Genomic DNA, 26,172 nt, shown 5'->3' on the forward strand with positions numbered 1-26,172 from the left:
GCAGAGTAGTAGGAAACCTCTGTTGTTGTATTACAGATTAAGTCACTGTTGTTCAGATTTATTCCTGGCACAGCAGCATTAACCATACACATACAAGATCCATCTTATACATAGTGATTTTTTTCTTAAAGCGGTGGTCATCTGTTTTTGCACAATACCTTATGAGTTATAAATCAAGGATTACTCATTCATCCTGACACTTCAAACAATCTATCAGCTTGTTTTCCATCAGCTAGAAACTCTAATAAACTCCTAATGATTAGAATGTTTTATTACTTTGTGCATAAAAGTGCATAAATCACAGCTTCACCATTAAAGTAATTCTGCTGATGTCTTCAGCTATACCTGTGAATACTGTTATTCACCAGAAAAATTTCAAGACTTCAAATATTATTTTTCTTGGTTACTTGTTTTGTTTGTGGGGGTTTTATTTTCTTTTTCTTTTTTTTTCTTTCTAAACAACTCCTGTACAACAAGGACACAGTTTCTAGGAAATCTACAGGTGTAACTACATACTGATGTGTAAAATCACATTTCTATACATACTGATGTGTAAAATCACATTTCTAAAGTACAGCAATATAGCTTGATGTTGAGGAAAGGTCTCAATTTATATACTTAAGTTCAAAGTATTTTAGGACAGGCTTAAGCTAAGCATGTGCTGAAATGCTTTTTTGAATAAGAATTAAGGTATTTTAGTCCCTCTGCTTTGAAGATCGATTTCTGATGCTTACTGATAAGATCTACCACATAAAAGTTTACTTCCAGGCTTACTTAAGATGGAATTTGCAAATGATACGTTGGGGAGGTGTAGAGTTTTGCTTTACAGAGAGGGAGCAAGGGTACCTGAGCTGATGTTGAACTGCATGCATTGCCAGGGAGCAGGGGAGCGGGGCTGCTCCAGCAAGGCAGGCAATCCAGGAGTGGGGGGCGACTGCACAGGGGTAGGGGCTGCCACCGTGCCAACAGGGGCACAACCCCACAGCACCGAGACAGGCCAGCAGAGCGGGGCTGGGGACGGTGACAGGTTCTATTGAGAGTCCATCAATCGTTAGGGAAATGAGGGGTGACAAGTCAGGTCCAAGGCCAGTCCAGGAAGCCCAGCCAAGTTGGGAACAGCAAAGGACAGACAGTGGACTTGGGAGTGCTAGGTTAACGGCTGGACTCGGTGATTTAAAGGTATTTTCCAACCTAAATGACTCCGTGACAGAGGTCTGCCCTACTGCATGGCTTGGGCAAGGACTGGAGCCTGGGCCAGAGCTGACATGGAGCCCCGAGGCAGGTCACCAGTAAGCAGGAGCCCCACGCAAAGCTGCTCTGGGTGGTTAAGGGCTACTGGTACACGCAGGGCCCTGGCACGTCTTCATGGATTAACATTAGATTTCACCATTCTTGTATTTCAAGGAGCCACAGACAGAAAAATAAATTTCATGTTAGATAAAAAAAAAAGCTCTTGTGCAAATATTTTAGTTACAGAAATTTACTGCTTTTAGAGAACCACTTCTGTTGACATAGAAGATACATATGTTTATGATGGATCTTAGCAGAGCCTAATTTACTTAGTGAAAGGATGAGAAGAAATGGTTAACAAACAGAAAAGAGCAACGGCTTAGCGTTCGGTCAATAATACTAAATTCTTCCTCACAGATTGCAAAGTGCTTTTCAAAGAAGCTGAAGCAGAGAGAATGAAGGAATTGTACCTAAGCCATCCCACAGATCAAGATCAGAGAACCTGATCTTTTGGATCTATAGTGGATCACAATCTGAACATGAATTAATGATATTGTGCTGTTGCAAAGAAATATCAGTTGTGCCAGAATGTCCAGTTCTGTACCAACCATGTTCATTCTTTCTAATGAGTGGAAAATCACAGCAAATCAAGAAATCAGCAGGTCACCTCATCTATCACCATGACCCAAAGTAGGATCACATAGTGCTCCAGGTTACAGCTGCCTCTGGAATTATCATTGTAATGTTAATCAGGTTCCCCACACAGTCAACCACATAGCCCCAGAAAAGCTTATGCTGGCGTAAGACTGTGTGAGAAAAAATGCGTAGCAAGGGGAAGAAGAAAGGCAGCGATGATTTCTATCTGGTGGCTTATACTGGTATAATGTGCTGAACTATGATGCAACTTGATCTTACTGAATAGCTGCTTTATTTTTTTAAAAAAGCATGTTTCGGAATGGTCAAGGCTATGCAGCTTTGCATCACCTGCAAAATTAGTACATTTTCTGTTCTGTAACAAAAAGATCCAGACTGAAGACAGGCTCTAGGAACCTTTCCTTTTGACAGTGAACTACTGCTTGCTACCCAGTCTGTTTTGTAAAGACCTTATAACACATTTATCTACACCCTATTTCTCTAACTTTTTAATGAAAATGCCATCTAAGTGTCAAAACCCTAATCAAACTGACAACAGGCTCCGTCCTACCCACAAGGCCTGTTGCTTACTGGAGGAGAAAATCAAGTTATCTGGCATGATTTCTTCTTGACAGATCCATGTTGACTGCTATCATTCCCTGGTTATCATCTAGGTGCTAATAATAGTTTGTGAGATTATTTGTCCCAGGATTTTTCCAGGGATTTAAGTTAATTACACTGATCAAGCTGTATTTCTCTGGCTCCATCCCCTTTTGATAACAGCAACGTACAGTTGCCTCTTCTGTTTTTTCAGCATCTCATTTGCCTTCTTAATTCAGTCAGTTCTTTAACTGTCTCTCAGCCATGTTCACTACACTCAAACAAGCTGAAAACACTTGGTTTATCTGAGTGCTCCTGATCTGTTCTTTACCTACTCTGGGCTGAGATGATTTTGGTCTTGGCATCACCAGCCCTAATCATCTGCTTGCAGGTGATCTTCTTTGGAAGTGTGACACAACAAAGGCACCAATCACTTTAGCTGGCTTTATCATTTGTTGACAGATTTTCTTCACTGTTGAGTGGGGAATTCATCTTTTTCTCTGTCTTCCTCTTAGTATGTATATACTTACAGAGCAGTTTTATCTGATAGCTCTTGGTAGTGCAATTGTGTCACAGCATACCGTTTTTAAAAAGTCTGTCTTTCACATTCTTAGTAATCTGACCTGTCTGCCTTTATATTTTCTTCATGTGCTTAAGGCCAGCTGAGACTTCATGATGTGGTTGAGCTAACATTATTCCTTCTATTCTGCTCATAATTGGCATAAATGTGCCCTTTGAATTATTTTTCTAAAGCACCATTCTTTTCTTTAGCTCCTTTTTTTAGACTTCCTTCCTATGAAGTCTTAATGACATTGCTTAAGTCTTTAGCTTTCATGATGTCTGTTTTTATTTAGCTGTTCTCTTTCCTTCCTCTTCTATAGACAACAAACCATCATTTTGCAAATGCTTATTTTTGTGGGCAAAATACTGCCCATTCTCAGCCAGTTATTCTTCACTGGCATCCTCAAAAAAAACGCCAAACCCCCAAACAAACCACCACCAACCACCCAACCAAGCTCTCATATTCCTGTGGCTAGTCTGTATTCTAAAGAAATCATTACATCCGAGATACCACCACGCGACAATGTGTTGCCGTTCTTATTACAGCTCTTTCTCACTTCACCAGAGAAAAGCTTAGGAAAGGAGAAGCGCAAGCAGCAGCCCACAGCCACTGCAAAAGGTGAGACTGAATGGAATGCAGAGGCAAGGTACCAAGATCGCTTTTAGCAGCAGCAGCTGTCCTCTTGTGCATGACTGAGGGAGTGGGAAGGGACAGGTCTGTTCCATGTTGTGCATGGCCGTTGGTATAGACCCCTTGAGAGAAAATGCTCGGTTCTTTATAGATATACAATACAGCAGTATTTCTGTATTTTAGAGATACAGGAAGAAAAGAACTGCCAACATATTGGCATTAGTGCTGAGCTGCTGGTTTTGATGGCCCGTGCAGCAGGTTTGTGTTGCAGGTGTGCATGGCCGGTTAGCAGGGCAGCACTGGAGGTTTGTGCCTGTTCAGGTGGCACCTCTGGTTTCTGCACGTTCACTTTCTGCAGCATTAGATTAACAACAGGTGTTCTGATGAATCAGCAACAACTGAGACAACAGCATTTCGTAGAAGGATTCTTACTGAGCTCCAGTTGTAGAAAGGAGCCCTTGGAAAAGGCTGGTGGGTCCCCCTTCTTTCCCCAAAAAGGAGTATTTCTTTCTTACTGGAATCCACGCACATAGTGCCTCCACCCTCACGGACCAGGGGCTGCTGCCTCTCTGCACCGCCATCACGTGGGCCTCAGCCAGCAGAGGTAACTGCCTGGTCTTTCCAAACTTATTTGGAGAATTAAGCCTTTATTTTCCATTAAGCGGGCTCAACGTTTTGGCCGGCAACAGCGCTCGTCCCGCGGAGCCAGGCAGCCCTGCGACGGCCGGGGACAGCGACACCGAATCAAACCCGCGGTGCCAGCCGGCGCTCGGGTACGCGCGTCGGTGGCGCTGCCGGACTCGACGGGCTCCCCACCGCGATCCCCGCCGGGCCCCCCGCCGCCCCCCGCCTTTCCCTGGCACCGGCCGGCAGCGCGGCCGCCCCGCGGACCGGGAAGCCACCGGCGGCCTCCGCCGCGCAGGGCTGGGGGTTGCGCACACGTGCGGCGGGCACAGCTGGCGGCACACACCGACCCCCCGCCCGCGCTGGGGCCCAGCCGAAGCCCCGCTCGGGCCCGGCCGCTGCAGCCGCGCCGGGGACGCTCCACCACGGAGGGGGCGGCGCTCGCTGCACCGGGCCCTTGGCTCCCTCCCGGCGCACGGAGGGGGAGGAAGGGGGGCGGCCGGGCAAGAGCGCAGGCAACAGGCAGGAGGCGGCGGGCGGAGGCGCAGGGAGGCGGTGGGGTACGAGAAGCCCGGGAGGCGGGCGCAGCCGGGGCTGAGGGAGGAGCGGGCGGCCGGGCGCGGCCAGTTCGGGGGGGCTCGTCCGTGTTTCGGCGTGAGTCAGGCACGTCGGTGGGGTGATGCTGCGGCGCGGCCCAGGGGCCGGCGGAGCGGCGGGAGGCGGCGCGACGCCGCCCGCCCGCGGGGGCTGGTGCTCGCAGCCTCGGCCGCGCCGCCGCTGAGCGCAGCGCTGCTTCCTCCTTCCCTGCGCGGCCGAGGCCGGCGCCATGGCTGGGGGCGCCGGGCCTGCCTACGCCCCGCCGCGCCGCGCTCCCTGACGGACGGCGCGGAGCCCGCCCCCGCCGGCCGAGGTAGCGGGCCCAGGGCGGGCGGGCGGGAAGGCGCCGGGTTGCTCTGAGGGGGCGCGGGGGGCGGGAAGGCGCCGGGTTGCCCTGAGGGGGCGGGCGGGAGGGCAGGGCGCGGGGTGCCGGCGGCGGGTGCCGGGCGGGAAGGGGAGCGGGCCGGGGCGGTGGGCGCCGCGGGCGGGCTCTGTTCATCTGCCGCCCCTCCCTCCCCGCAGCTGCCCGGGGGTCTCGGCCCGGCCTCGGAAGGAAGCGCGGGCCCGGCCGCGCCCCGTGCTGAGGTGCCGCTTCGCCGGGGAGGAAGGGGCGCGCAGGGGCCGGCCTTGCGTTTCATGTTTCCTCAGCCCGACGGCATTTTGGCGTTGATTCCGTCTTGCTCCTACCTGTTCCTGGACGGCGGCGGGGAGGAGGGGAGGCACCGTCCCACCATGTCTCGCTACAGCCTCCATAACCTCCTGGACTGGATGTACGGGGGGGTGGACCCCAGTTTTGCTGGCAACGGGGGGCCGGAGTGCGCGGCCTTCCTCTCCGGGCAGCAACGCTTTGTGGAGAGTTTGGTCTTCCTCAGCCTGGGCGTCGCGGAGATCCTGCTGTCCCTGTGGAAGCTGCGGCAGCTGCATTCCAGGGAGCTGGAGGGCCACCTGCTGCAGCAGTGCCAGGCCAAGGAGGAGAGCTGGGGCAAGAACGTGCTGCTGGTAGTGCTCTGCCTCATCTTTGGGCTGGAGGTGGGCTTCAAGTTCGCCACCAGGACGGTCATTTACCTCCTGAATCCTTGCCACGTGGTCACCATGATGCAGGTAAGGTTTGCGTTTGCTTGCCGTGATGTTTGCTGGAGCATCACACTTGCAAAGCAGGGTTTGTCATACAGTTGGTTTGTGGACTAGAAGCATGTAGCAACAGCACAAATGCCAAGCATTAGCATAAACGTTTTAAAACTTAGTTTTTGATCAGCTGGATTGAAAAATGTGTAAATAAACCAAATCAAATGAAAAGGTGAAAGTGCAGCTGTGACTAATGTCCAAATCTCCAGTTGTGAATGCTAAAAAATTAAGGCTGTCTCACCACTTACTTTCAGCTGATCCTTGTTTCAAGAGTAGAAAATACTGCTTCCACTGACAGTGGTAAAATTCACACCAAATTTAATGAAAACAAGAATATCGCTAAAGCAGCTATGTAATTTACATGCAGCTTCAAGCAAGCGACTTCTCAGGGTGTGAATGTGGTTTGTGAAGGTATGGAAGAAACAAATTACTCCTTATTTTGTGCAGATAATGTTGGTTTAGCTTTCTAATTTTAGAAGCCAAATAGTAAGAGAACAAGTGTTACATACAAGTCTCTCACATGGAGTGAACAAATGGATCTGCCTTAATACCTGTGGATAAACTACGTGCTTTAATGACTTGTGGCTTGGTTGTTGATGCATGATCATGTGTGATTTGTATAGCTTCCAAAACAATGGAAGCATTTACTAAACTGCGATATTAAAGCTCACAAGCTGTATTTGTCAATAGTCCTGTGCAAATACTTAACTGTTAAGTTTCAGTGAGCTTGGTAAGGAGTGTGGGAGCTGTCAAAAATTACTATTATTTTGTTTAATTTTGCTGATATGTACCCTCAACACTGGACAATTTGCACAATTTAAGCTTGTGGATGAATAGAAGAACATCAAAAAGGCTTTCATAAAAGCTGCTGTGGTAAGAACATCTGTCTAAGATCAGTAACCAGATGAAAATCCGACCGTTCTTGGTCTCCCTTTGCAGAATGCCGAGTGATCTGGGCTGTATCAGATCAAGCCAGTCATTAGTTTCACTCCTGGAGAGGATTTTCAAACAGGCATGGAAACATCTTTTCTGGTTGTGCCAGAGGTTTGAGGGAGATAGGTAATATTTCAAGAGGGGGAGAAACAAGCTCTTAGAGCAATATTCAAGACCTCTACAGCAATTAACTTACAGTTCCAAAACTTAATTAGTGGGTTATGTAAATTCCTAAGCAGTGATTCAGTGTTAGCTCAGAGTTTTACACCATAGGACACTTGCTTCCCGTGAAGTGCTAGCAATTGTTGTGCAATCAACTAGTCAGTATTGGTAATGAAGGGAAAAGCAGAAGGTATGCAAGAGCTGTAGAAACAAAATAATATAGCTACCTTCCATTTCTTGGCAATACTCAATGTTTACAGGAAAACTTGCCTTTTAATTCTCTGGGAAGAAGGTGAGGATATGTTACCATTATGACTTGAAAGTTTAGTTGTCTTGATATGGTATTATAATCTTACGATAAGTATTCAGCAAAAGCTAGTGTGTGTAAATAAATGGGGGAGCTAGTATTGTTTGCCTCATTCACTAGTGCTTTTCCCCAGGAAGAAAGAGACTTAACCTCTGTAGTCCGGCATGGGCAGTTCTTAATCTCGTTTTGACCAATTCTGAAGCTTTTTAAAATAATCTTATGCTAATTACTCATTAGAAATGGTGTTCCAGGATTTGTGAAATTGAGAAGGTGGGTATGTCAGCAAAATTCCGAAGTCATGCCTCTTCATCCTCAAACAGATGTATTAGAGATAGGCCTGGGCTTAACGTACAGAATGAAAGCAGCTGCAAAATCAGCACCTTTCAGCAGAGGAAGCAGGTTAGATACGAAGGTAGTTAATGACCCCCATCAGCAAAAAAGTCATACATAGAAGTTGGAATCTTGCCAGCATTTTTTTTCTGGCCAGAATTTGCTGAGGGCAACAGGTTGGCAAGATGGAAGATAGGAAAATATAGTTTATCCTTCACTTCTGTTCTTACGGTAGTTTGCACATAAACCTGCTGCTGCGCCTAAACATTAGGATGAACAAAGTAGGCGGTGAAGAGATGAAACATGCTACAACAATCAAGATCACTTCAAAGGGAAGCCAACAGTAGCTGTTGGTAAAGGTCTCTTCTTTCACTCAATTTCTGTTTTCCTTTTCTTCAGCTGAGACTGTTTTACCTCAGAGCCACAAATGCTCTGGGCTGTGAGCCAAAAATATTTGGAACTGGAAAGAAATTATCCTTCAAATTTTCTCTGCATAAAAGTAAAAGCAAAAGTCCTGCTTTTAAAAGACCTAAGACTGACATGAAATCACAGAATAAAATGGGAATTACATCCGTGGTGCACTTGGGCAGACAAAGCTGCATAACATTATGGATACTGAGTTCTACAGATGAATCTGTTTTGATCAGATGTCTTAATTTCTGACTTTCACGCCAACCTGTGTTCAAATCAAATCTTTTTCATAAGTGGGAACAAGTAGTTTAGATGTGTCATTGCGAGGATGAAGTGTCAATCAAGTGAACCTATTTTAACTGCCTAAACAGTTCTCGTGGTTAATCAGATTCAGAGAATTTGTTGCTGTCCTGACACCTAGTTGAATTATCTAGGAACATTACTGCTGGTTTCCAGTCCTAGTCTTGGTTTTGGCTTCTTGCAGAGCTTTTGGAGGAAGAAGGGATGTAACTGCACCAGGGATGTAAGTGCAGCAGCACTGAGAGAGAAATACTTAAAATTTTTAAAATTGATACATAATTTGAAACCAGAGGTGAATGGAAACTTTGGTGGTTTCTTTGACAGCTTTCTGATGGGGATGGGGGTGGTTTTGTGCAGTATAGTATTTGGTTAGTGTGTGGTGTGGTGGGGGGAAGTCTGTGAAGGAATTCACACTAAGCTCTTTGTAAGAGTGGTCTTATTGAGAATTACTTGGATACCTCTTATTAAAGAAAAAAAAAGCACAACCAAAACACCAAACCACTGTCTTTTTAGGACTGAGGATATGTTTGGACCAATGATCCTGCTGTAAACCTGGCATAAAAAAGTATCCTAAAAGAGGAACATCAAGTCCACTAGGATGTTGCAAACCTATTTGCACAGCAGGAAAAAAATCAGCATATGTTTAGGGGACCAAGTGTTACATTTTCAAGACATTAGTCTTTTTGAGTATTTTAGGATCCATAATTCTGGTATTGAAATTGAAGATGTGAAGGAAATCTTTCAGGTGTCTGATTCAGCAGTGTAAGAGGGAGGATTCAGCCAACAGCCAATTAAACACTGTTGATTTCTTTAAAAGTTTGGCAAAGGAGACTTTTAGCAGCATCCAGGGCATCATTGTTGAGAAGTGTATACATAGGTGGTGTCTCCCTCTGTATGAGCATCAAGACACTTGGAGTAATTGCTTTAGTGAGCTGGAAGGAAAATTTCATGCCTTGCAGTGTCAAAACCAAGTTAGCCAAACCCAATTTGTTTATCTGTTCTACCTCCAAAATGTACACATTTTTAAACCTTTCAATCAAAACACTTGTGTTTGCATAGCAGTTCTTCAGTTTCAGTGAAGTTAGTTAGAATTTCCATCAAACCCCCAGTGTTCTTTGTAATTTGTTCTTGTACCCCCAGTTTGTAAATTCTGACACATGTATTTTGCAATTTCTGACACATGTATTTTGCAAGGTGTTACTCACAATCACTTGTAACTTAGTGAAAATGCATAAACACAGGTGTCTCTTGATGTCCTGTAAGACATCACGCTACAGTTAACAGGCAACTAATATCAACTGTAGACAAATACAAACCAGGACCCAGAGATAAAACTAGTCTGCATTGCAAAAGAGAAATTTGGAAAACAAAATGTAAGAAAAGCTTTTACATGAAGCCATCAAGGTAAGAGTTTGTGGCTGACAGTGGTACGGTGAAATGGTCATGAAAGGTCCTGTCCAGCCTTAATGATTACGCGGTTGGGTTTTTTTGTCTTTTTTTTTTTTTGAATTTGAGGTTTGTGTGTTGGATCTTGCAGCTGGTAGTTTTAATTTTGTTTCTTGAAGCTTTGCTAAGACTTTAGCTCTGAACATTGAAGGCTATGACTGACCAGGTTGTAGAAGTTAAAAGCTTGTGTGTAAGTGTCTTGAAACCTTGTTTAGGGAAGTGGCAGAAACTGCAATCTAATCTTAAAATGATACATACAGCTAGTCCTTCTCTTAAACTGTTGTACATTTTCAGCATCCTTGATTTTAATATGCCAATGCTTTCTTCCGGAACGGTGCCTCAGTACCAAACCTGTAAAATGAAAAATTTAAGGGTTTTATTTGTTTGCTGTTTTGGGAAGAGGTTTGCAAGTGTTCTTTCTGCCAGCTGAGGATTTACCAGTGAGAAATGTTTCTGTAAATTGTCATAATTCTCTTCCAATTCTACACTGAATTATTGCACTTAAAACAGTTAGGGGCTGACATTTGTCTGGAATAAAGAAAATGTTTTTGTAGAAAACACATGTGTTGCTGGATGATTACTTCAGTGATCTTCTTAGGCAAAGAGAAGTAAACTAAAGGGGAAGGGATAGGTGGAAAAAAAGGTAGGGGAAAGAAGTGTAGGCGAGTCCCGGTTTTGTTCAGTGATCTCAATGTGATGTTTGCGTAACTAAAAACAGTGCTAAGTGCCTGTGCAGTTCAGTAAATACCAAATCCTCTGTTCATTATTTCCAGTTTTAGCTTCTTTAGAGACCTGGATACTTTCAGTCCTCTGCAAAAGAGGCCACTGTGTTTTTGGAAACAATGGGCTGTTTTCAGAACTTAGATAATAAACATGGTTTGACTGAATTCGGCATCATTTGGGAGTATAACTGATTGGTTATTTCCCTCTCTCTCTCCTCCTTCCTCCTCCTTTTTTGGTTTTTAAACCATAGAAAAAAAACTGGTTATGTGGTCAGATGTGATTTTTCAAGTGTGAATCTGGATTTAATTTGTGTACGCTGCTCCTAAATGCTTTCAAATTTAGGATGTTTGGAAATATTTGGAAGGATCCCATTAAATTGTGTATGGTTTTCTACATCCTGTCTCTTCAAAACCTTGAATTGAAATTAAAGGGACATTCATATCCTGTTATTTGGGAGTGAGTATGAAGAACCTTTGATTACAGAAATTCCTTAATCTTTTTTTAGAAATTACACTGAATAATGTTATTGGATTACACAAGCAACAGCCTGCAAGTAAAAGTTTAGAGTTATTCAATTTTTAAAGGGTAGCAGTATTCAAAATTGAAGATGTTTCAAGCGTTCCATTCACTGCTTGATGTATTAAGATTGGTGGGCAAGATGTAGAGCAGCGAAGGCAGTTTCCTATGAATATATACACATTATTCAAAATGTAAGTCTCTAACTGTAAGTTTCTAAATCTCCCTTTTTGTACGTGTGCATATTTCCCTTGTCTGCATTATTTTTTGTGTATATCTCCTGCATTCCAAAACCTGCAGAACTTGTAATTTTTAAAGCAACTCGGAAGACAGGACTCAGTTTCAGGAAATGTGATAAAACTGAAATTTAGTAGAACTTGATATGTTAAGGATGGTAAAAAAAAAATTGAGAAAAGCAAGGCTATATATTTGGAGTATAGTATCATTTATTCCGAAATCAGTCCATTTAGGAGGTGTGTGAGACTATTGTAGCAAGGCCAACAATCCTTTCAGCGCTCTGAAATGCTATCTGGTAGGCATAAAATTCACTTAAGTGGAAGATGTGCCTAATCTCAGCTCACAAATATGAAGTATTATGAAGTATGCAGCTTGATTTTTAGATCTGTGTAATACACAAGTCTTTCTTTTTACAACTGCAAATTAATTTGTGAAACTTCCTCTTAAAGCTGATTGCTAGAGAGGAAATTGATGTAGTGTGTGGTAAAAAAGGGCAGATGAACAACTGAACAACTAAAGCACTGAAAGCACCAGTATTTCTTGGTGGCAAGCCTTATTTCTTGCAGAAGGGTGCATTTTACTGCTAGAAAGGTGATAGCGGTTCAAGGGGCATAGGTGGGTAGCGACAGGTCATGAGACAGATCACCAGTTCCTTTATACTGCGTCTGGGATGCTCCAGAACTATTAGTTTGGCTTCCAAAAAAATCCCACACTATGGCTTGCTTGTATAGTTTAATCTGCTCTTGGTTCCAATAACTGTCAATTTTTTCTTAATTGTTACCATTTATTTTTAAGCAGTTATATGGTTCTGTTTAAAAAAACACTGTCAACTGAAGCTTAGAGGGTTTAACTGATACCATAATTCATGTAAGGATTATTTATTGAGTTGAGGAAAAGCTTTTCTGTGAAAATTTTAACACTGTATAGAGCTTGTTTCACCATTGTGCTTATTTTAGTAAATCCCAGCGTATAGTAGGGAAATTGAGAAGTATTGGTGTGAGGCAAAGCAAAGATTCTTACTCTGAAATAATAGTAATTTCTAATTTAGTATAAAAAGAATAGCAGATGTGTCTTAACGCTCTGATTCACAGTTTTCTTTGAAGAGATTACAGCTCAGCCGTTTCAATTTAGACAAGATTGGGCCAGTACATGCTTTATTTTGAGCTGAAAAATGTGTGTGCTTCAGGCAGGAGGCTAGGGAGCATGGTAAGAACGTCATGCTACTGACGAATGTCCTAGTTGAGGAATTGGAGTTTAAAGCTCAAGGTTAAGCCTTTGTTTTGAAGTTGCTAGAATTTTGGAATAACCGCTGTGCTTGAGGATAGAATGCATACTTTGGTAATTCTCCCCTTTATTCTGTATATTCTTAGGAGAAAAGAATATAAAAAAATGAGGAACTGACAAGAAGTAAGCTTACTCTCTAAAAAGGAGTAGGAATTACAGGACTGGAAATTCTAGATGGAAATGTTTAACTTTCTCTTACCCCAAATATTTACACTGAAGGTAATTATCCAAAGGCCATTAGATGAATAATCAGGTAATCGGATATTGGTTTGTTTTGATGAGATCATCGTAGATTTAAGTCAAATATCAATCAAAGTGTAATGTCTGTAGTTTGAGCAACACATTATGGACAGACAGGCCAAGAAAGGCCTTTTTTTTGTTTCTTTTTTCCTCTCCTATTTAATTTCTTCCCTCCCCCCTCTTTTTTTTTTGAGAATGGAGCTATTAACAGTTTCAATGTACTGTCCAGTGTTGTTAATATATCACTGTTGGCTGTAATATATTTTTAGCATGGATGTTTTAACCCATGTAGCAGTTTCACACACTTTTCCACATAGGTGGTTTGCTACCAGCTTAAACTGATGTTTGAGGAATAACTGCTGGAGGCCTTTAGGAACTTCAGTGGAGTGGCAGAGTGAATCAAATAGCACCAGTAACAGCACTGGGCTCCTTAGGAATCGGGGATCATTGGGATGACTTTCAGCTGATGACTGCCATCCTAAACCCCCCTCCTTTGCTGCCTGCCTTGCACTGCTGTTGGTGTTTACACTCCTGGGCACAAACGGTGAGTTTTGCTGCGGTGGTTGTACATCAGCCACCGTCACTGCAGCAATTTAAACTGTGTTGTTCACCCGAACAAGTGCTGCAGCATGGATTTGAAACCTGTGAAGAGTGTCATGCGGCTCGTGTTTCTTGTGACACTTCCTCAGGGCTTTAGATAGATGTGTTAAAGGTTTACATGTATTCAGATTGTCAAGTAATTGGTGCCGAGTGAATTTAATTGTTTATATTTTAATGCTTTGGTAGTTAGTGAAATGCCCACTGAAATTATCTGGAATATGATGTTATGTGCCTTACCTTTTATGGCTTGTGTTACTGTTTCTTCAGCAAGTTACCTGTAATAATAAAGCTGTTAGATATTTATTATCCTGCTGTTTTTAAAGATGACAAATTTCTGTTGTAAAATCCTACAATTTGAGGAATTTTGAACTGAGAATCACAAGGTATAGGTGACTCGAAGCAGAGTAGAGCAGGACTTTTTCATGATGGTTTTGCTTCCATAGAAACTGATGCGAAACATCATGCTTGGGGAAAGAAGTCACAAAAGTGAATGTAGATGAATATGCGCATGAGAATTTTATTGTGAACTCATGCAAGCTTCCCCAGTGTTGCTGACAGATGTAAATGCAAATTAATCTGAATTCATTGCAAACTGAATTTCCTTAAGAAATTGGCCTTTGAATTTTTTTTTTTTTTAAAATCAGACTTTTGTTCTTTTAACCCCAGGTAAATTTTTGATTGTCAGGTTTTGCTGAAGCGTCAAGGTAGGAATGGGGAATGAAGTAACCCACTACTAGTGAAGGGCTGGTGCAGATAGTGGGTAGAGAAAGAGGAAGAAAAATGTCAGTGACACTTTTTCTCTGAAATACTAATTCCTTAGGTGTGATAACTAATGCCACTGCATACACGGAAAGACCTGAGTCTTTATTTAATTATTAATCCTAAACTATGAGAAGTCTAGAAAGCTTTCACCTAAGAGCATAAAAGATGAGAAGGTGAGTACTGATTTGTCAAGTAAACAAACTAAGCCTTTGGAAGGGGAGACTAACCTAGAATGTCCCAATGAACATATATATAATTTAAAAGACATTAAATTGTAGAGGATGGAAATTGTTCGATTTGCTATAGTTCTTGCATCCCTGGGTAAAAGTGGGAAACAGGGAGGCTGGGAGGAGAGACAGGCAGCTTCTTAGGTTCCCAGAGTCTGGTTTATATGACACAGAAAGTACTTTTGCTGTAGTATTACTCAATGCTCTGCCAGCAGTGTTGCTTTGAATCATGAGTATTCGTAACCTAGACTAACAATTCCACAGGACATGTTAATTAATCCCTGAACCTGTCTGACAGCTGTAGTAAGGCAGCTGTGATTTTCATGCTAAAATATTAAATATACTCAACTTGCTGCTATTTAGCAATGAGAATATAGTATCTTTTGACTCTGTTCTCTTTTCAGATTTGGCAGTCTGGACTTGTCGAACCATAGTTACCATGTTTTTATTTAAAACCAAAAAAAGTTACCTTTTAGAAGGCAAGCAGATGGCTTTTAAGTTATATGGCTGTTCTGTGCTGAATTGAGTTTATACAAAACCAGATGCTCTATCAAAGCTTTATGATGGAGTTTAACCATTGCTTTCTGATAAATAAGGTGGTTGTTTTGAATTTACTTAAATTAATGTTAGAGTTAATTAATAAAACCTACATCTTTTAAATTATCCAGCTGCTGGAATGTGCCTTGCCTTACATTTTACAATTGTGAGGGAAAAGGGGATGGTTTTCACCTGTACAGTAAAATACACTTAACCTTCCTCCTGTATCTTAGTCTTTTAAACATACCACTTAGTCTGTTCTCCTCTGGAAAGCCTGTTGATAGATCTCAGAAAGGCTGAAAATTGTTATTTCGGTGCAGATTGACCAAAGCCTGTGTCTATCTCTTTATCCCCCCCCTCCCCCCTTTTTTTTTTGTTTGTTTTGTTTAATTCATTCCAGTTTTGGATGAATCCAGTTTTCATGAATTTTTCACATTGCTCTGAATAGAATTAAAATCTAATTTTTGAGTTTCCATTTTGGAATGACATACGAAACCAATCAATTTCTGATCTGGTTCAGTAATTGTGCCTGGTGTGAAAAGAAAGGTATGTTTCCAGCCTGCTGCAGCGGGGTACTAAATCAAACAGCCAGCTCAGGGACACACAAGCTGCTCTTTTGAAACATAAATGTAATCTGTGCCGCAAATGTGAGATAGTGGTTTTAACTTGCAGCGTGCTTAGCTGTCTTCTGCCAGAAACAACTCGACTCAGACATCTGTGTGCGTTCCCCTTGATATTTTAAGGGCGGCTTTGTGTGGTGTTTAATCTGGAATGGCTAGAGTTGTGTGATTTGTTCTTCCTGCTTCCTTTTGAATTGTCTTCTTTTGTCTTTTTAGTTTGTTTCTGATCAGACAAGATGACCTTTGTGTTATGCATGTTTCTGTCTCAGCAGGACAGGGCTGGTAGAAGAAAAGCCTTTCAAGAGCCTTTGAAGACAAACTTTGACTGCACACTCTGCCTTGGTGTACTAACAGAAAATATCGTCATTAAAATACTTCTGAAGGGAGCTCTTAGGTGTAATATTTTGTAGAGGTTTGGAATGTTGTGGAATTAGAAAAACCTGGAGATCTGTCATAGGAAAAAAAGAATAAAAAATTCAGTGAACTGTCCCTATTTAGAGTGCTCATGGAGTGAGGCAAAACATTCACCGAATAGAATGGTATCCAGGCTTAGATATTTGAAGAGATAGTTTACTTAAGTTCAGAGATGGTATTGCTGTTACACTCTTCAGTTGCATCCTTTTTGAATAAAATATTGTGCATATCTCTTGAAAATAGCTCTGGAGGTTTTTACTAGTCTTGATTTTTGAAATGTTGACTACTACAACTAGTGGTGGAATGTGGCATGCTTAGATGTCAAAGAAACTAGGAAATGCTGGACAAATGAAAAAAAATTGCAGCTGACATTGAATTATTTTCTGGCAGTGGTCTCAAAGCTTGTGGAACCTGCAACATAACATAAATATATATACAACCTTGCCAGTATCTGAGAATTTTCCTAGACATAACTCTAGCGTGTACCACAGCTGCTCATTTTAAGGTTTTAATCAACTGTTTCTAAGATCTCTGTTTTAGGCAAGTCATGGCTCATAATGACAGGCTGGGTAAAATGCTTGCAGGCACTCTAGTGTAATGGATTTTTAGCTACTGTAAGTAGTAGCTCACTAATATATTTGGAACTGTATGTTGAGGTTGGAGTTTCTCAGTATCTGGGCATGTTGGGGTTGTATTAAGGCAGATTTAATAAGATCTGCTCACCTCATGACCTCTATGGTTTTTTTCCACCTCCAAAAAAGTAATCCATAACAAGTGTACTATAGAGGCTCTGCTGGATGAAAACCCCCACAATTATACAACAACAGAACCTTTTCTTTTCTTTAATCTAGTAATACAGTTAAATGAAAAATAGGAAACCAGATACGTCTGATGGTTTGTGTTCTTTATTTTTTCCACCTCTTGCCCATTGCTGAAGTCTAGATGTGCAAACTGCAAAAGAGGTTGTTTGAATAAAATTCCATATGAACTTAAAAAATCAAATAAAAGAAACCTCAGATATCTCCAAATTAATGTGAGAATTGTAGCACGTGTAATGCTTGAAGTGCAAGAAGTGAAAATGTTATTATTAGTGGTTAACACAGTGCATAGAGATTAGGAAATGGGTTTGTATTAGAGGGAGGTCAGATTAAAGTTAATGTAGTTCTTTTTGGTTTGGTGATCTTGTAGTCTTTTGTGGATTTGGGGGCGTGTTGTTTCAGTATTGGATTTTTTCCACACTTCTGAAATTTGGGTACCTGTATCCCTGTCACATTTTGGCACTAGAAAACCAGATATAATCAATAAAAAAAAACCCCTAACTTGCTGCAGAATACCATCTTATTTTTGTTGATACTTAGCCTTTTTTTTCCCCATGCGTGTGAGCTTGACTTTTACCTACAGACAATATTGCAGTGTCAAGAAGTAATTTTTGGGGGTAATTTTTGGCTTCTAAAAACCAATTTACGAAAAATGAGCTGTTTTTTCTCAGTTACCCTGTTCCATTTTAACAGTAACATTTCCCTTGTTTGGCTATGATTTCTCTTAGTGATTAAAAAGGGGAGGCAACTTAGCAGGGATTTGTGGAGGGCCAATGTAATACTTCAATATCTACCGATTACTATCTATCAAAGAAGTTTTCTGCATAAACTAATGCAATGTTACCTCCTTATTGTCTTCAGAATAGTCCTTTTACATACAGGCTCTTCTACCTTCTACACTGTTATAAATGAGTAGTACAATCAGATTTAAGGAAATAATGATCTCTAAAGTTTACTGAACTCAAAAGGTGTTTCTTGGGAACTCCAAATACTGAATGAGACAGGATTACACACGTTTCTTTTAGAAAATTTTTCAAAACATATTGCTGCTGGTGGAAAAATACCACACTTTGCTTTCTGCTTTCCAGTCTGTCCCAGACCTGGAGATACCACTTGGAACTTTCTCAGTGCATGGTTAGAAGAAGGGAGGGGAGTGTGGAAGAGAGTGATTTGCAGCCTAGTCCTGGTTTAGTCAGAGCAACCATGAGTTCAGCCTCTTTGATCTTGTCTCAGTGAAGGAATAGTTAAGCGATGCAATCCTGTACATTGCAGCCTCCAAGTAACAACAGCCCTGCTGATCCATTATATGTTGTGGTGTGACCTTTGTATTTGAGCTTATGCGGGGGAGTGGTGGCCATGCAGTTCTTCATGCCAGAAATACTTCCCAGGGGAGTGGACAATGATATTTATGGTCTTGCAGAGCAGTTAGGAAGTATATTGACAGAATTTCTGACTTATGTTTTCATCTTGGGTCCTCAAGGTTGAAGTGAACTTCAGTTTGTGGATTGACCAATGTTACGGGTTTCTTTGCAATTTATTGCCTGAGAACAACTGTAGAAGCTTCTGGTTCTGTGCTGGTGAAAAAGACTGGGATGTCCTGACTCACAATGTTGTCCCCACCTAGGACTTGTTATGCATTTATACATTTCCTCAAAGCCACTCATGGTGGTTTTATGCTCACTTTCTCTCGCTCTTATGGTCTTTTACAAGCTGAAGAGTCTTAATGTGTTAAATCAATCCACGTATGGAAGATGTTCTATACTTTTTGACTGTTCTTGTTGACCTCTGTGACTCTTTTCTAAATCTGCCTTTTTTTTTTTTTTTTTTTTTTTTTTTTTTTTTTTGAGAGAGAGAGAGAGAGGTTAAAGGGAAAGGGAATGACTAGAGCTGTGCCCAAGATTCAGCCTATCAGGCAATGTCTATTTTATAGCTTATTTTTCCCTCCTGAAGTAGTTACTTCTGTATGTTTTGGAGTTCTGATTAATTCTTTTGTCCTCCTTTTCATTTGTAATGTGAAAATATAACAGGTAACAGATCTGACAATAAGAAGGGCCATTGAAATTGTTTCTTAGTGTTCTTTTAAATTGGAAGTTTAGTTATTCTGCCTGTCTCAGCATGCTTTAAAATATATGCTGCTTGTTTACAGTGGAACTCTGCAGTGTGCCAGCAAAGGGGTGGGAACTTCACAGCCATGCTGCTAATTTAATATGACATTGCTCGCTTTATAAAACCTAGCGGTTTCCTCCTGCAAGGCAAAGGATTTTATTTCCAGTATGACAGTAATGTAGTATGGTTATGGGTGAATGTGTGAACACTTGTGTTGGAGCTTGTGAGCTTGTCTGCTGTGAACTAGGTATTTTAAGACTGCCAATTACTCTGAGCTGAATGATGATGCTTTTTATAATGTTTGAATCTACTCAGTGATACAGTTCTTTGAAAATCAGATACAAGGGTACAAAACATCCATTTTAAGAAGCTGAGGTTTATCATGGAAAGTACGTACATATTTAGAGGGAAGGTGCTCGATGCTAAACTGCTAAAGCTGAAACATTTGACAATCTCTGCCATTATCCTGAAGTTTTAACATAAACATTCTACTTAACAGTTACTCTCCTGTCATAAAAAATGGAAGTCAGGCTTGTCTTCTGAAAGGTGCCTTGTAACAGAGGGATTTGCATGCTTAAAAATGTTAAATATTTATTTTTCCCTTGTCAGTTCCTGAAACTGCATTTCTTGCAGTAGAGTTGGTATAAAAATAAGCAGCTGTGACTCTTGTTCTTTTCTTTGCCTGTCTCCATGGTAATGAAGTATTTTAAATTGGTATGTCCATTGCGATCTTTGTAACAATGCCATCCTTTTTTAATACTAGCTTTTTTTTTATCCTTAGTGGTGAGATTCAAACAAGATACAGACTAGCATTGTAGTTTTTGTGCTACGGTGTGGTAGTTGGAGCACTCTGTGGCCTGTCAGAAAAAGAAATGATGGGTGTGATTAAGACATCTTTCTGGTTTGATTATTTTGTGTGTAGAGGAAAAAAGTCAATCTGGTTTTGTTTTCTTTAAGATGTAGGAAATGAAAAACATTTCTATATTTGAATTTTGAATTGAGTTTCTTCCATGAAGGTGTGAACTATGCTTCAAAAGTAACATGTCTCTTCCGTGAGATTTCTGAATTTAAGGAAATCATAAAATGATTTGAATTTAAAATTCTAGATGAACTAGTGAGACTCTAAATATCATGTCTCCTTTTGCTAACATGCAACATAGAGTGCTTAAAAAGTTTCACTAATGCATGCAAGTAGAATGGGAAAAAACAGTTATTGTAAGAGACCTGTAGAAGATAGTTATGGTCTCCAAAGGGGGGGAGAATGTAGTCCACAATTCAAGGAACTTTAGTTTAGTTATTTTTGCAATAAACTTTGCTTACTATGTGCTGATGGACTAGTGAAGCGTAATAAGTGTTAAACACTTTTCGTAGAAGCCATATGGGTCTTATGTGCAAGGTGATATATAGACTTCTCATAAGATTTTTCTGGTACAATTTTCAGGTTTTTTTTTTCTTAGCACAAAAAAGCATCCATTAGTGGATTGTCACCATGCATTTGTTATAGTCTCTTTCGCTTTAACCTGCCTTGATGAGTTGAAATTACTAGCTTTTTAAATACAAGACGTAAGAGAAACTCTGGATTTTGACAGTATTTACTAAGAAAATGTCTTGAGGTACATTCAGTTAAATTTAATTGTAGCCTTTTTCTTGCTGTGCATTAGAGTTCTGCATGACTTAGGAAAAACAATTTGTGTGTGCATGTTCTAAACTGTTATTGAGACTGACTTGAATTAAATGTACAAGTGAGTGAATTAGAGAAATAAATGGCTGTATATTAAGAGTTTGCACTGGAAATAAAATATTTGGTATCTGTACATTTATCTGTATGGTAATGACAGCCAGCCCCCTTCATACACAAGGGCTCGGTAGTGTAATCCAGGCTTCAACATTTCTACTGTTGCTGCAGCAAGTACATGATCTAGTAGTAATTAATCTGAAAATACATCGGAGGCTTCTTCCTAGCCCTACAACATTTCAAAGAAACGTGTTTGGTGGATTGTCCAGTCTGACTTGTCCACAAAGCAAACACCTTCTCTAAAAGTTCTCACTTGAAGTGATTTATTGATAATTTGTGTTGTAGGTTGGCAGTGATATAATCTATTGTGAATTTATTTTAGCAACAGCAGTAAGAAGTGTGATCCGTTTTGTGTGTTTTTTTTTTTTTTTTAATACTTATTGGACAGTGAGCCAAAGTCTCTTCTTTGCAGCAGCAGGCAATATAAAATACAGGGTTTTATCCCTGAACACTTATGTAGTGATCTCTTCATATCTAGAGATTAAGACTTGCTGATAGGAAGTTTTTTAAGTTGTGGTGAGAGGTTTTGGACAGCAGTATCAAAAGATGATGGTTATCCTCTAGATTTAAATGGGGCACTGTTGCAGATAAACAATACTGTATTACATAAAATTTTCAATTGGGTCCAATTTATGGTAGGAGTAAAGGTAGCCTGTAAAGAAAAACAAACATGCTGCTGCAATTGTATTCAGTTACCTTCGGTCTTGTGAAACTTCTAGCTAATTATTAGTGACACTTTTACAGTACTGTAAAAATACTTTGAGTGTGGCAATGGACATATTTAAAGATGACTACTAAGCTTATGCATAGAGCAAATACTGTGTTAGCCTTATTTTGGGAAGTATGAAGAGGCTTTTATAGATACCCATCACGCATGAGCTCTGCAAGAGCTGGGACCTTCACTGCTGAAGTGAGGTATTGTCACTGTAAATGCTTGGTCTTTAGCACAGCAGGGACATTGTCATGGCTGAGGGTTAAGGGAGCTGCCGTAGTAAATACAGTCATCTGCTTTATGAGAAACCTTTTATAATGACGATATCAAACAGGCTAGAATTTGACATGTTTCTTAGGCACTAGCAGGAGCCGTACCCTAGATGCTGCTCATACAGCTTAAATCCTTTTATATATAGGTGATGTGAGACTTCTAATTTGTTCAAGATTTTTAGTCTTTTCTAACTCTTTAAAACAGTTCTTCTGGTTAGAAATTTATGACATACAGAAATGGGAAAAAATATAGAAAATGGAGTCTAAAAGAGATCATAGCATTAATTTAATTTTGTTTCTAATGTTTCAGATTTTTCTTCTCGCTTGTCCTCCATGTCGGATTGCAATGATTCTCTTCAGGTAATGCCTTTTCCTTGTATTATGCAAGAAGACAGAAATATGGTATTTGAGAAGTTAATCACAGCTTAAGTCGTAAAATATTAAGATATATATCCAGTTGGAAAGGCATATTGGTTGGATTGGAAAATGACACCTTGGAAAGGGTTAGGGCTTAAATTGTGGGTGTGGAGCCACTTGTCCATGATTCTGTTACTGGTGGTGTTGGCCTTGCTTAGGAACGTGAATTAGCTCTGTAAGGGATGAGCGTGCAGGCAGGCATCTTTCTACAGATTAATTTATGGGCTTGTGTTGTTTATGTCATGGGCCTTGTACCTTTTTATTTTCCTCGCTGAATATTAGTAACCGGGCTTTACTGAAGGCCATGCATACAATATGGGTCTAGTTTTAAAGCGGTGGATATAAATGAAATAGTGAAAGTGGATTTTTGCTGACTTGGGTATTTCTCAGATCTATGCAACCTTTTCTGAAATACTGTGTATTGTTACTAACTTCAGGAACCACAGGAGTCTCTCATGTGCAGGAAACTGTAATGGACTGCTGTGGTAGAGTCCAGTAAGCAGCTACTAGTAACTACTCGTGTTGTGGGAAGAGAGATGGGGCTTCCCAGGAGAATTGGGAATGGCTGTAGTTGCCACCACGAGAGTTCACTCCAGCTTTTTCTTGTCTTAGTCTAGGCAGTGACTGGAAAAATTATGCCGGGGGCATGCCTCGTGAATTATTTTGGAACTGCTACTGTCTGGCTGTTTGCAGCTTTTTCCTGCTGTTCTCATTTGGGCAGGGATTAGGCTGAACGCAGATACTGTGTTAGGGTCTCCATCTCGGAGAGTGAGAAATGTGTCTGATGTCCAGGAAATCCTGAATTTACTATGCATTTGCAAAAGACTGGTTGCAGCATGGAGGCCACAATATTTGGTGTTAATGAGCCTTCCCGTTTTCTAACACCCTGACAGCATATAAATTATGTTTGAAAAACTTTTCAAATTGTAGTACCTTTTTCCCCCTCGAGTTACTTTTAAATTCCTAACTGTTTATGACAGGCAGTCGTTGTAGACAGTTTATTCCTTACTTTGTGTCTTATGGAAAGTAGACTGAAACAGTACTTGATACTATTTTTGTGTTCTTGGGATGCAACAGTGGTTTAGAAAAAGGTGGCTGAAAGCTATACAAAACGCAATATTACAATGCTACTTTCCTGCCTTATTCTTTGCTTAGGACTTGCTGTTGCATTTTGGCAAATGTAATTCTTCTTTTTATTCATTTATTTTATTGTTTGTTTATTTCTACAAGTTTTTCTTTGGAAAGATGTTAGACTTTGCAGTGCTTGGCCTTTTAAAGATCATTTTACCAGGCTATAGATTCCTGGTACAGGTCACTGCAGTGGAGTCAAAATACCAATCTTGGATTTTTTTGTGTTTATAAATCAATGTGGAAAGGTAACACTGCTGTATTTAAGGGAATTTCTCCAAATTCCTGAAGCTTTACTTCAAAGCTGTGCATTTATAGAGTTAGACAGGGGTAAAAACCTTTATCAAATACACTATTTTAAGCTCAGAAAGGCAAATGAACAGCAAAATTCTAACTATTAAGCTGCTTGCATCATGAACAGGATTAACACAAACAGGCAGTCCAGGCTTTCTAGGAATCCAAAGCTCGTTATAGAAAGCAGTCCTACTTTAGGAAATCATTTAAGTGTGTATTTAATGGGAGGTTTTTGTCCTGGTTATTGCATTTAAGAGTATCTGGTTATTGCATTTAACAGTGGCTTTATTCAAATTCAAGCCAAAAGAGTTTTCTTAAATCTCTTGCTATCCTTTATTAAAGAGATATTACATAAAATATGTGAAAATATTGCATTTTGTTTCCTTCTGTGAAAATAATGTCACATCTCTTTTCTAAGGTTGCAGATGCATATGCTGAATGGGGCCCTCTTGGCATTGCTATTTCCTGTTGTTAACACACGCCTGGTGAGTGTATGGTACTTCTCCTTTTTTATTTATTTCTAAAAGATTGTATTTGAAAATAGACCTTTGCTTTGTTTGGCCTTTTAAGGTTCATTTTACCAGGCTGTGATTCTTAGTACAGATCATTGCAATGGAACCAAAATACCAATCTTGGATATTTTTTTCTTTCTTTTGTTTTTTTTGTTTTGTTTGTTTTGGGGTGTGTGTGTTTATAAATCCATGTGGAAAGCTAGCACTGCTGTATTCTTGGTGTCAATTCCATTCTAGCCTTTAAATGGAGGAAAAACTCAATGGCTTTGACAGAGGCCAAATGTTGGTGGCTGTCAGCCCCTCTCCCCAAGATTAGGCACAGCAGAGTTTCTTTTTGCTATCCAAGTTTTCAAATCTGCTATGGAACTCCTGTCCCCTGGATGAAAAATTAGCCTGTTAGTGTCCCTAGTAAGATTCTGAAACCTATTTAGAGTTAATGGTAAGAAAAGTCACCCTGAATCTGAGCCATATGAAATATTTCCAAGGATTATTTTTAAGAGCTGTTACGCATGCATATGTAGGGTGTGCATATGCATATATGCCTACGTGCTTGTTCATTTTTTGTCACTTGACTCATTTGCAGCAATCTGTTGTTGCAGTTATTTAAACGTCTGTTTGTGATAGGGTTCACTTAAATTTATCTGCCTATGTGTTTATGGTGTCTAAATGAAGTACCTCTATCTATTTCCGTATACCATGTGGATTAATGGTATTATTAACAAAATTGTTGTGGACTTCAGACTCCATTACAAATAGCAGTAGTGGCTGCTGGTTTGCAAATCTTGACTGTCTTAATAAGATTAAGTATAAAAATCTGCATCTGTATTGAATTGTGTGGATAATATGCTCCGTTGATTGGCCACGCTGGTAGCTAGGAGACCTGAAAACTGACAATTTTGTTGTCGGTTTATAAATGGTTTCCTTTCTTGTCGTCTTTAAGACCATAACATTTTGCATCAAGATACAGTTTAGTTCCTAGGCAAATACATCTGTAGGCTTTTACATGTTAAAAAGATTTTTCCATAATGCATGACACATACATGCATGGGAGGTTGGATCATGTTTTTCAAATGTCAGTGGATTTAGTGCTGTAATAATCCTAGAGTTCTTCCAAGATTTATGTTGCCCTTCCTAATCTGGTAACTACATGTATTCTTTTCTATACTGTAACAGTTTATGTGCAGTTTGTAATTATGTTTTGATTAAACTTGATACTGCTGAAGGGGCATCAAACGAGTAAAACAAGTGTTTTTCTGGATAATAAGTCTTTTTATTTCTGTATTTCAAATGATCTGGTTTTTAAGTAAATAAACTTTGGCGAATGAAATGGTTTTTCTGGGTAAGCTCTTGAGGATAAAATGTTGAAATATTTAATAAATCATTAACTTGTATTTTCTCTGCCACTGTCATAGATCTCATTCATATTAGGGCAGCAGTGATTAAACAGAAAAAACACAGGCTACTTATAAAATTCTGTCCTTAATTAGGGATAGAAGAGCCAAAGGATAACGTCCAAGAGCAAGTATTTTTGGAATAAATACAACTTAAGATATTTTTGGCCTAACAGCTGCTTGCTAGGCTGTTCTTTTTTTGGTGTTTCTCCTGGCACAAGATAATATGGGTGATGTTTTATAGCACTGCTGCTTTGACCCAGATTCTCTCATGGTAGACACACATTCTGCCCTGCAACTGTTGTTGTAGTTGTTACACTGGCATTGTCCTGAAAGCAATGAATGTCTTAAAATTTTGTAGGAAGTTAAAAAAATTGCAATAATTTTGCTCATGCTGTCTGCTCTAGTTTGTAGTATCTAAGTGAAAACCTTTTGATTCAGTAAGGAACTGTTGAGTCTCTATGCCTCAACTTTTAAATTTCAGTTTTATGATATTTTAAGACATTTTAGTGTGTGCATGTTTAATACAAAAAAATTGTATACTTATTTATATCTGTAAACAGTTGTCATACGTAGTGTGCAGCACAAAGAGTGTGAAAAATTGGGCATCTATGTTAATTTAGAAGTGAGCCAGAAGGTGTTTTCCAGGGCAGAGTGAGTTCTGAGTTCAGTGGGAA

General features: G+C 40.3%; 1 protein-coding gene across 2 annotated transcripts in view; it reads left to right on the top strand.

Moving 5' to 3' along the window:
• Window positions 1-4,539: 4,539 nt before the first annotated feature.
• Window positions 4,540-26,172, top strand: part of TMEM164 (transmembrane protein 164) — a 46,673-nt gene continuing 25,040 nt past the window's right edge. The window contains exons 1-4 of one of the 2 annotated variants that reach the window (XM_080365924.1): window positions 4,540-5,189; window positions 5,525-5,977; window positions 22,064-22,113; window positions 24,011-24,077. In XM_080365924.1, coding sequence (XP_080222050.1) covers window positions 5,609-5,977; window positions 22,064-22,113; window positions 24,011-24,077 — 486 coding nt within the window. In that variant the 5' untranslated portion in view covers window positions 4,540-5,189; window positions 5,525-5,608. Of the gene's footprint in view, window positions 5,190-5,398; window positions 5,978-22,063; window positions 22,114-24,010; window positions 24,078-26,172 lie in introns of both variants that reach the window. The other variant, XM_080365923.1, reaches the window with a different exon arrangement.

Source organism: Falco punctatus, assembly GCF_963210335.1.
Source record: "Falco punctatus genome assembly, chromosome: 15".
NCBI classification, from domain to species: Eukaryota; Metazoa; Chordata; class Aves; order Falconiformes; family Falconidae; genus Falco; species Falco punctatus.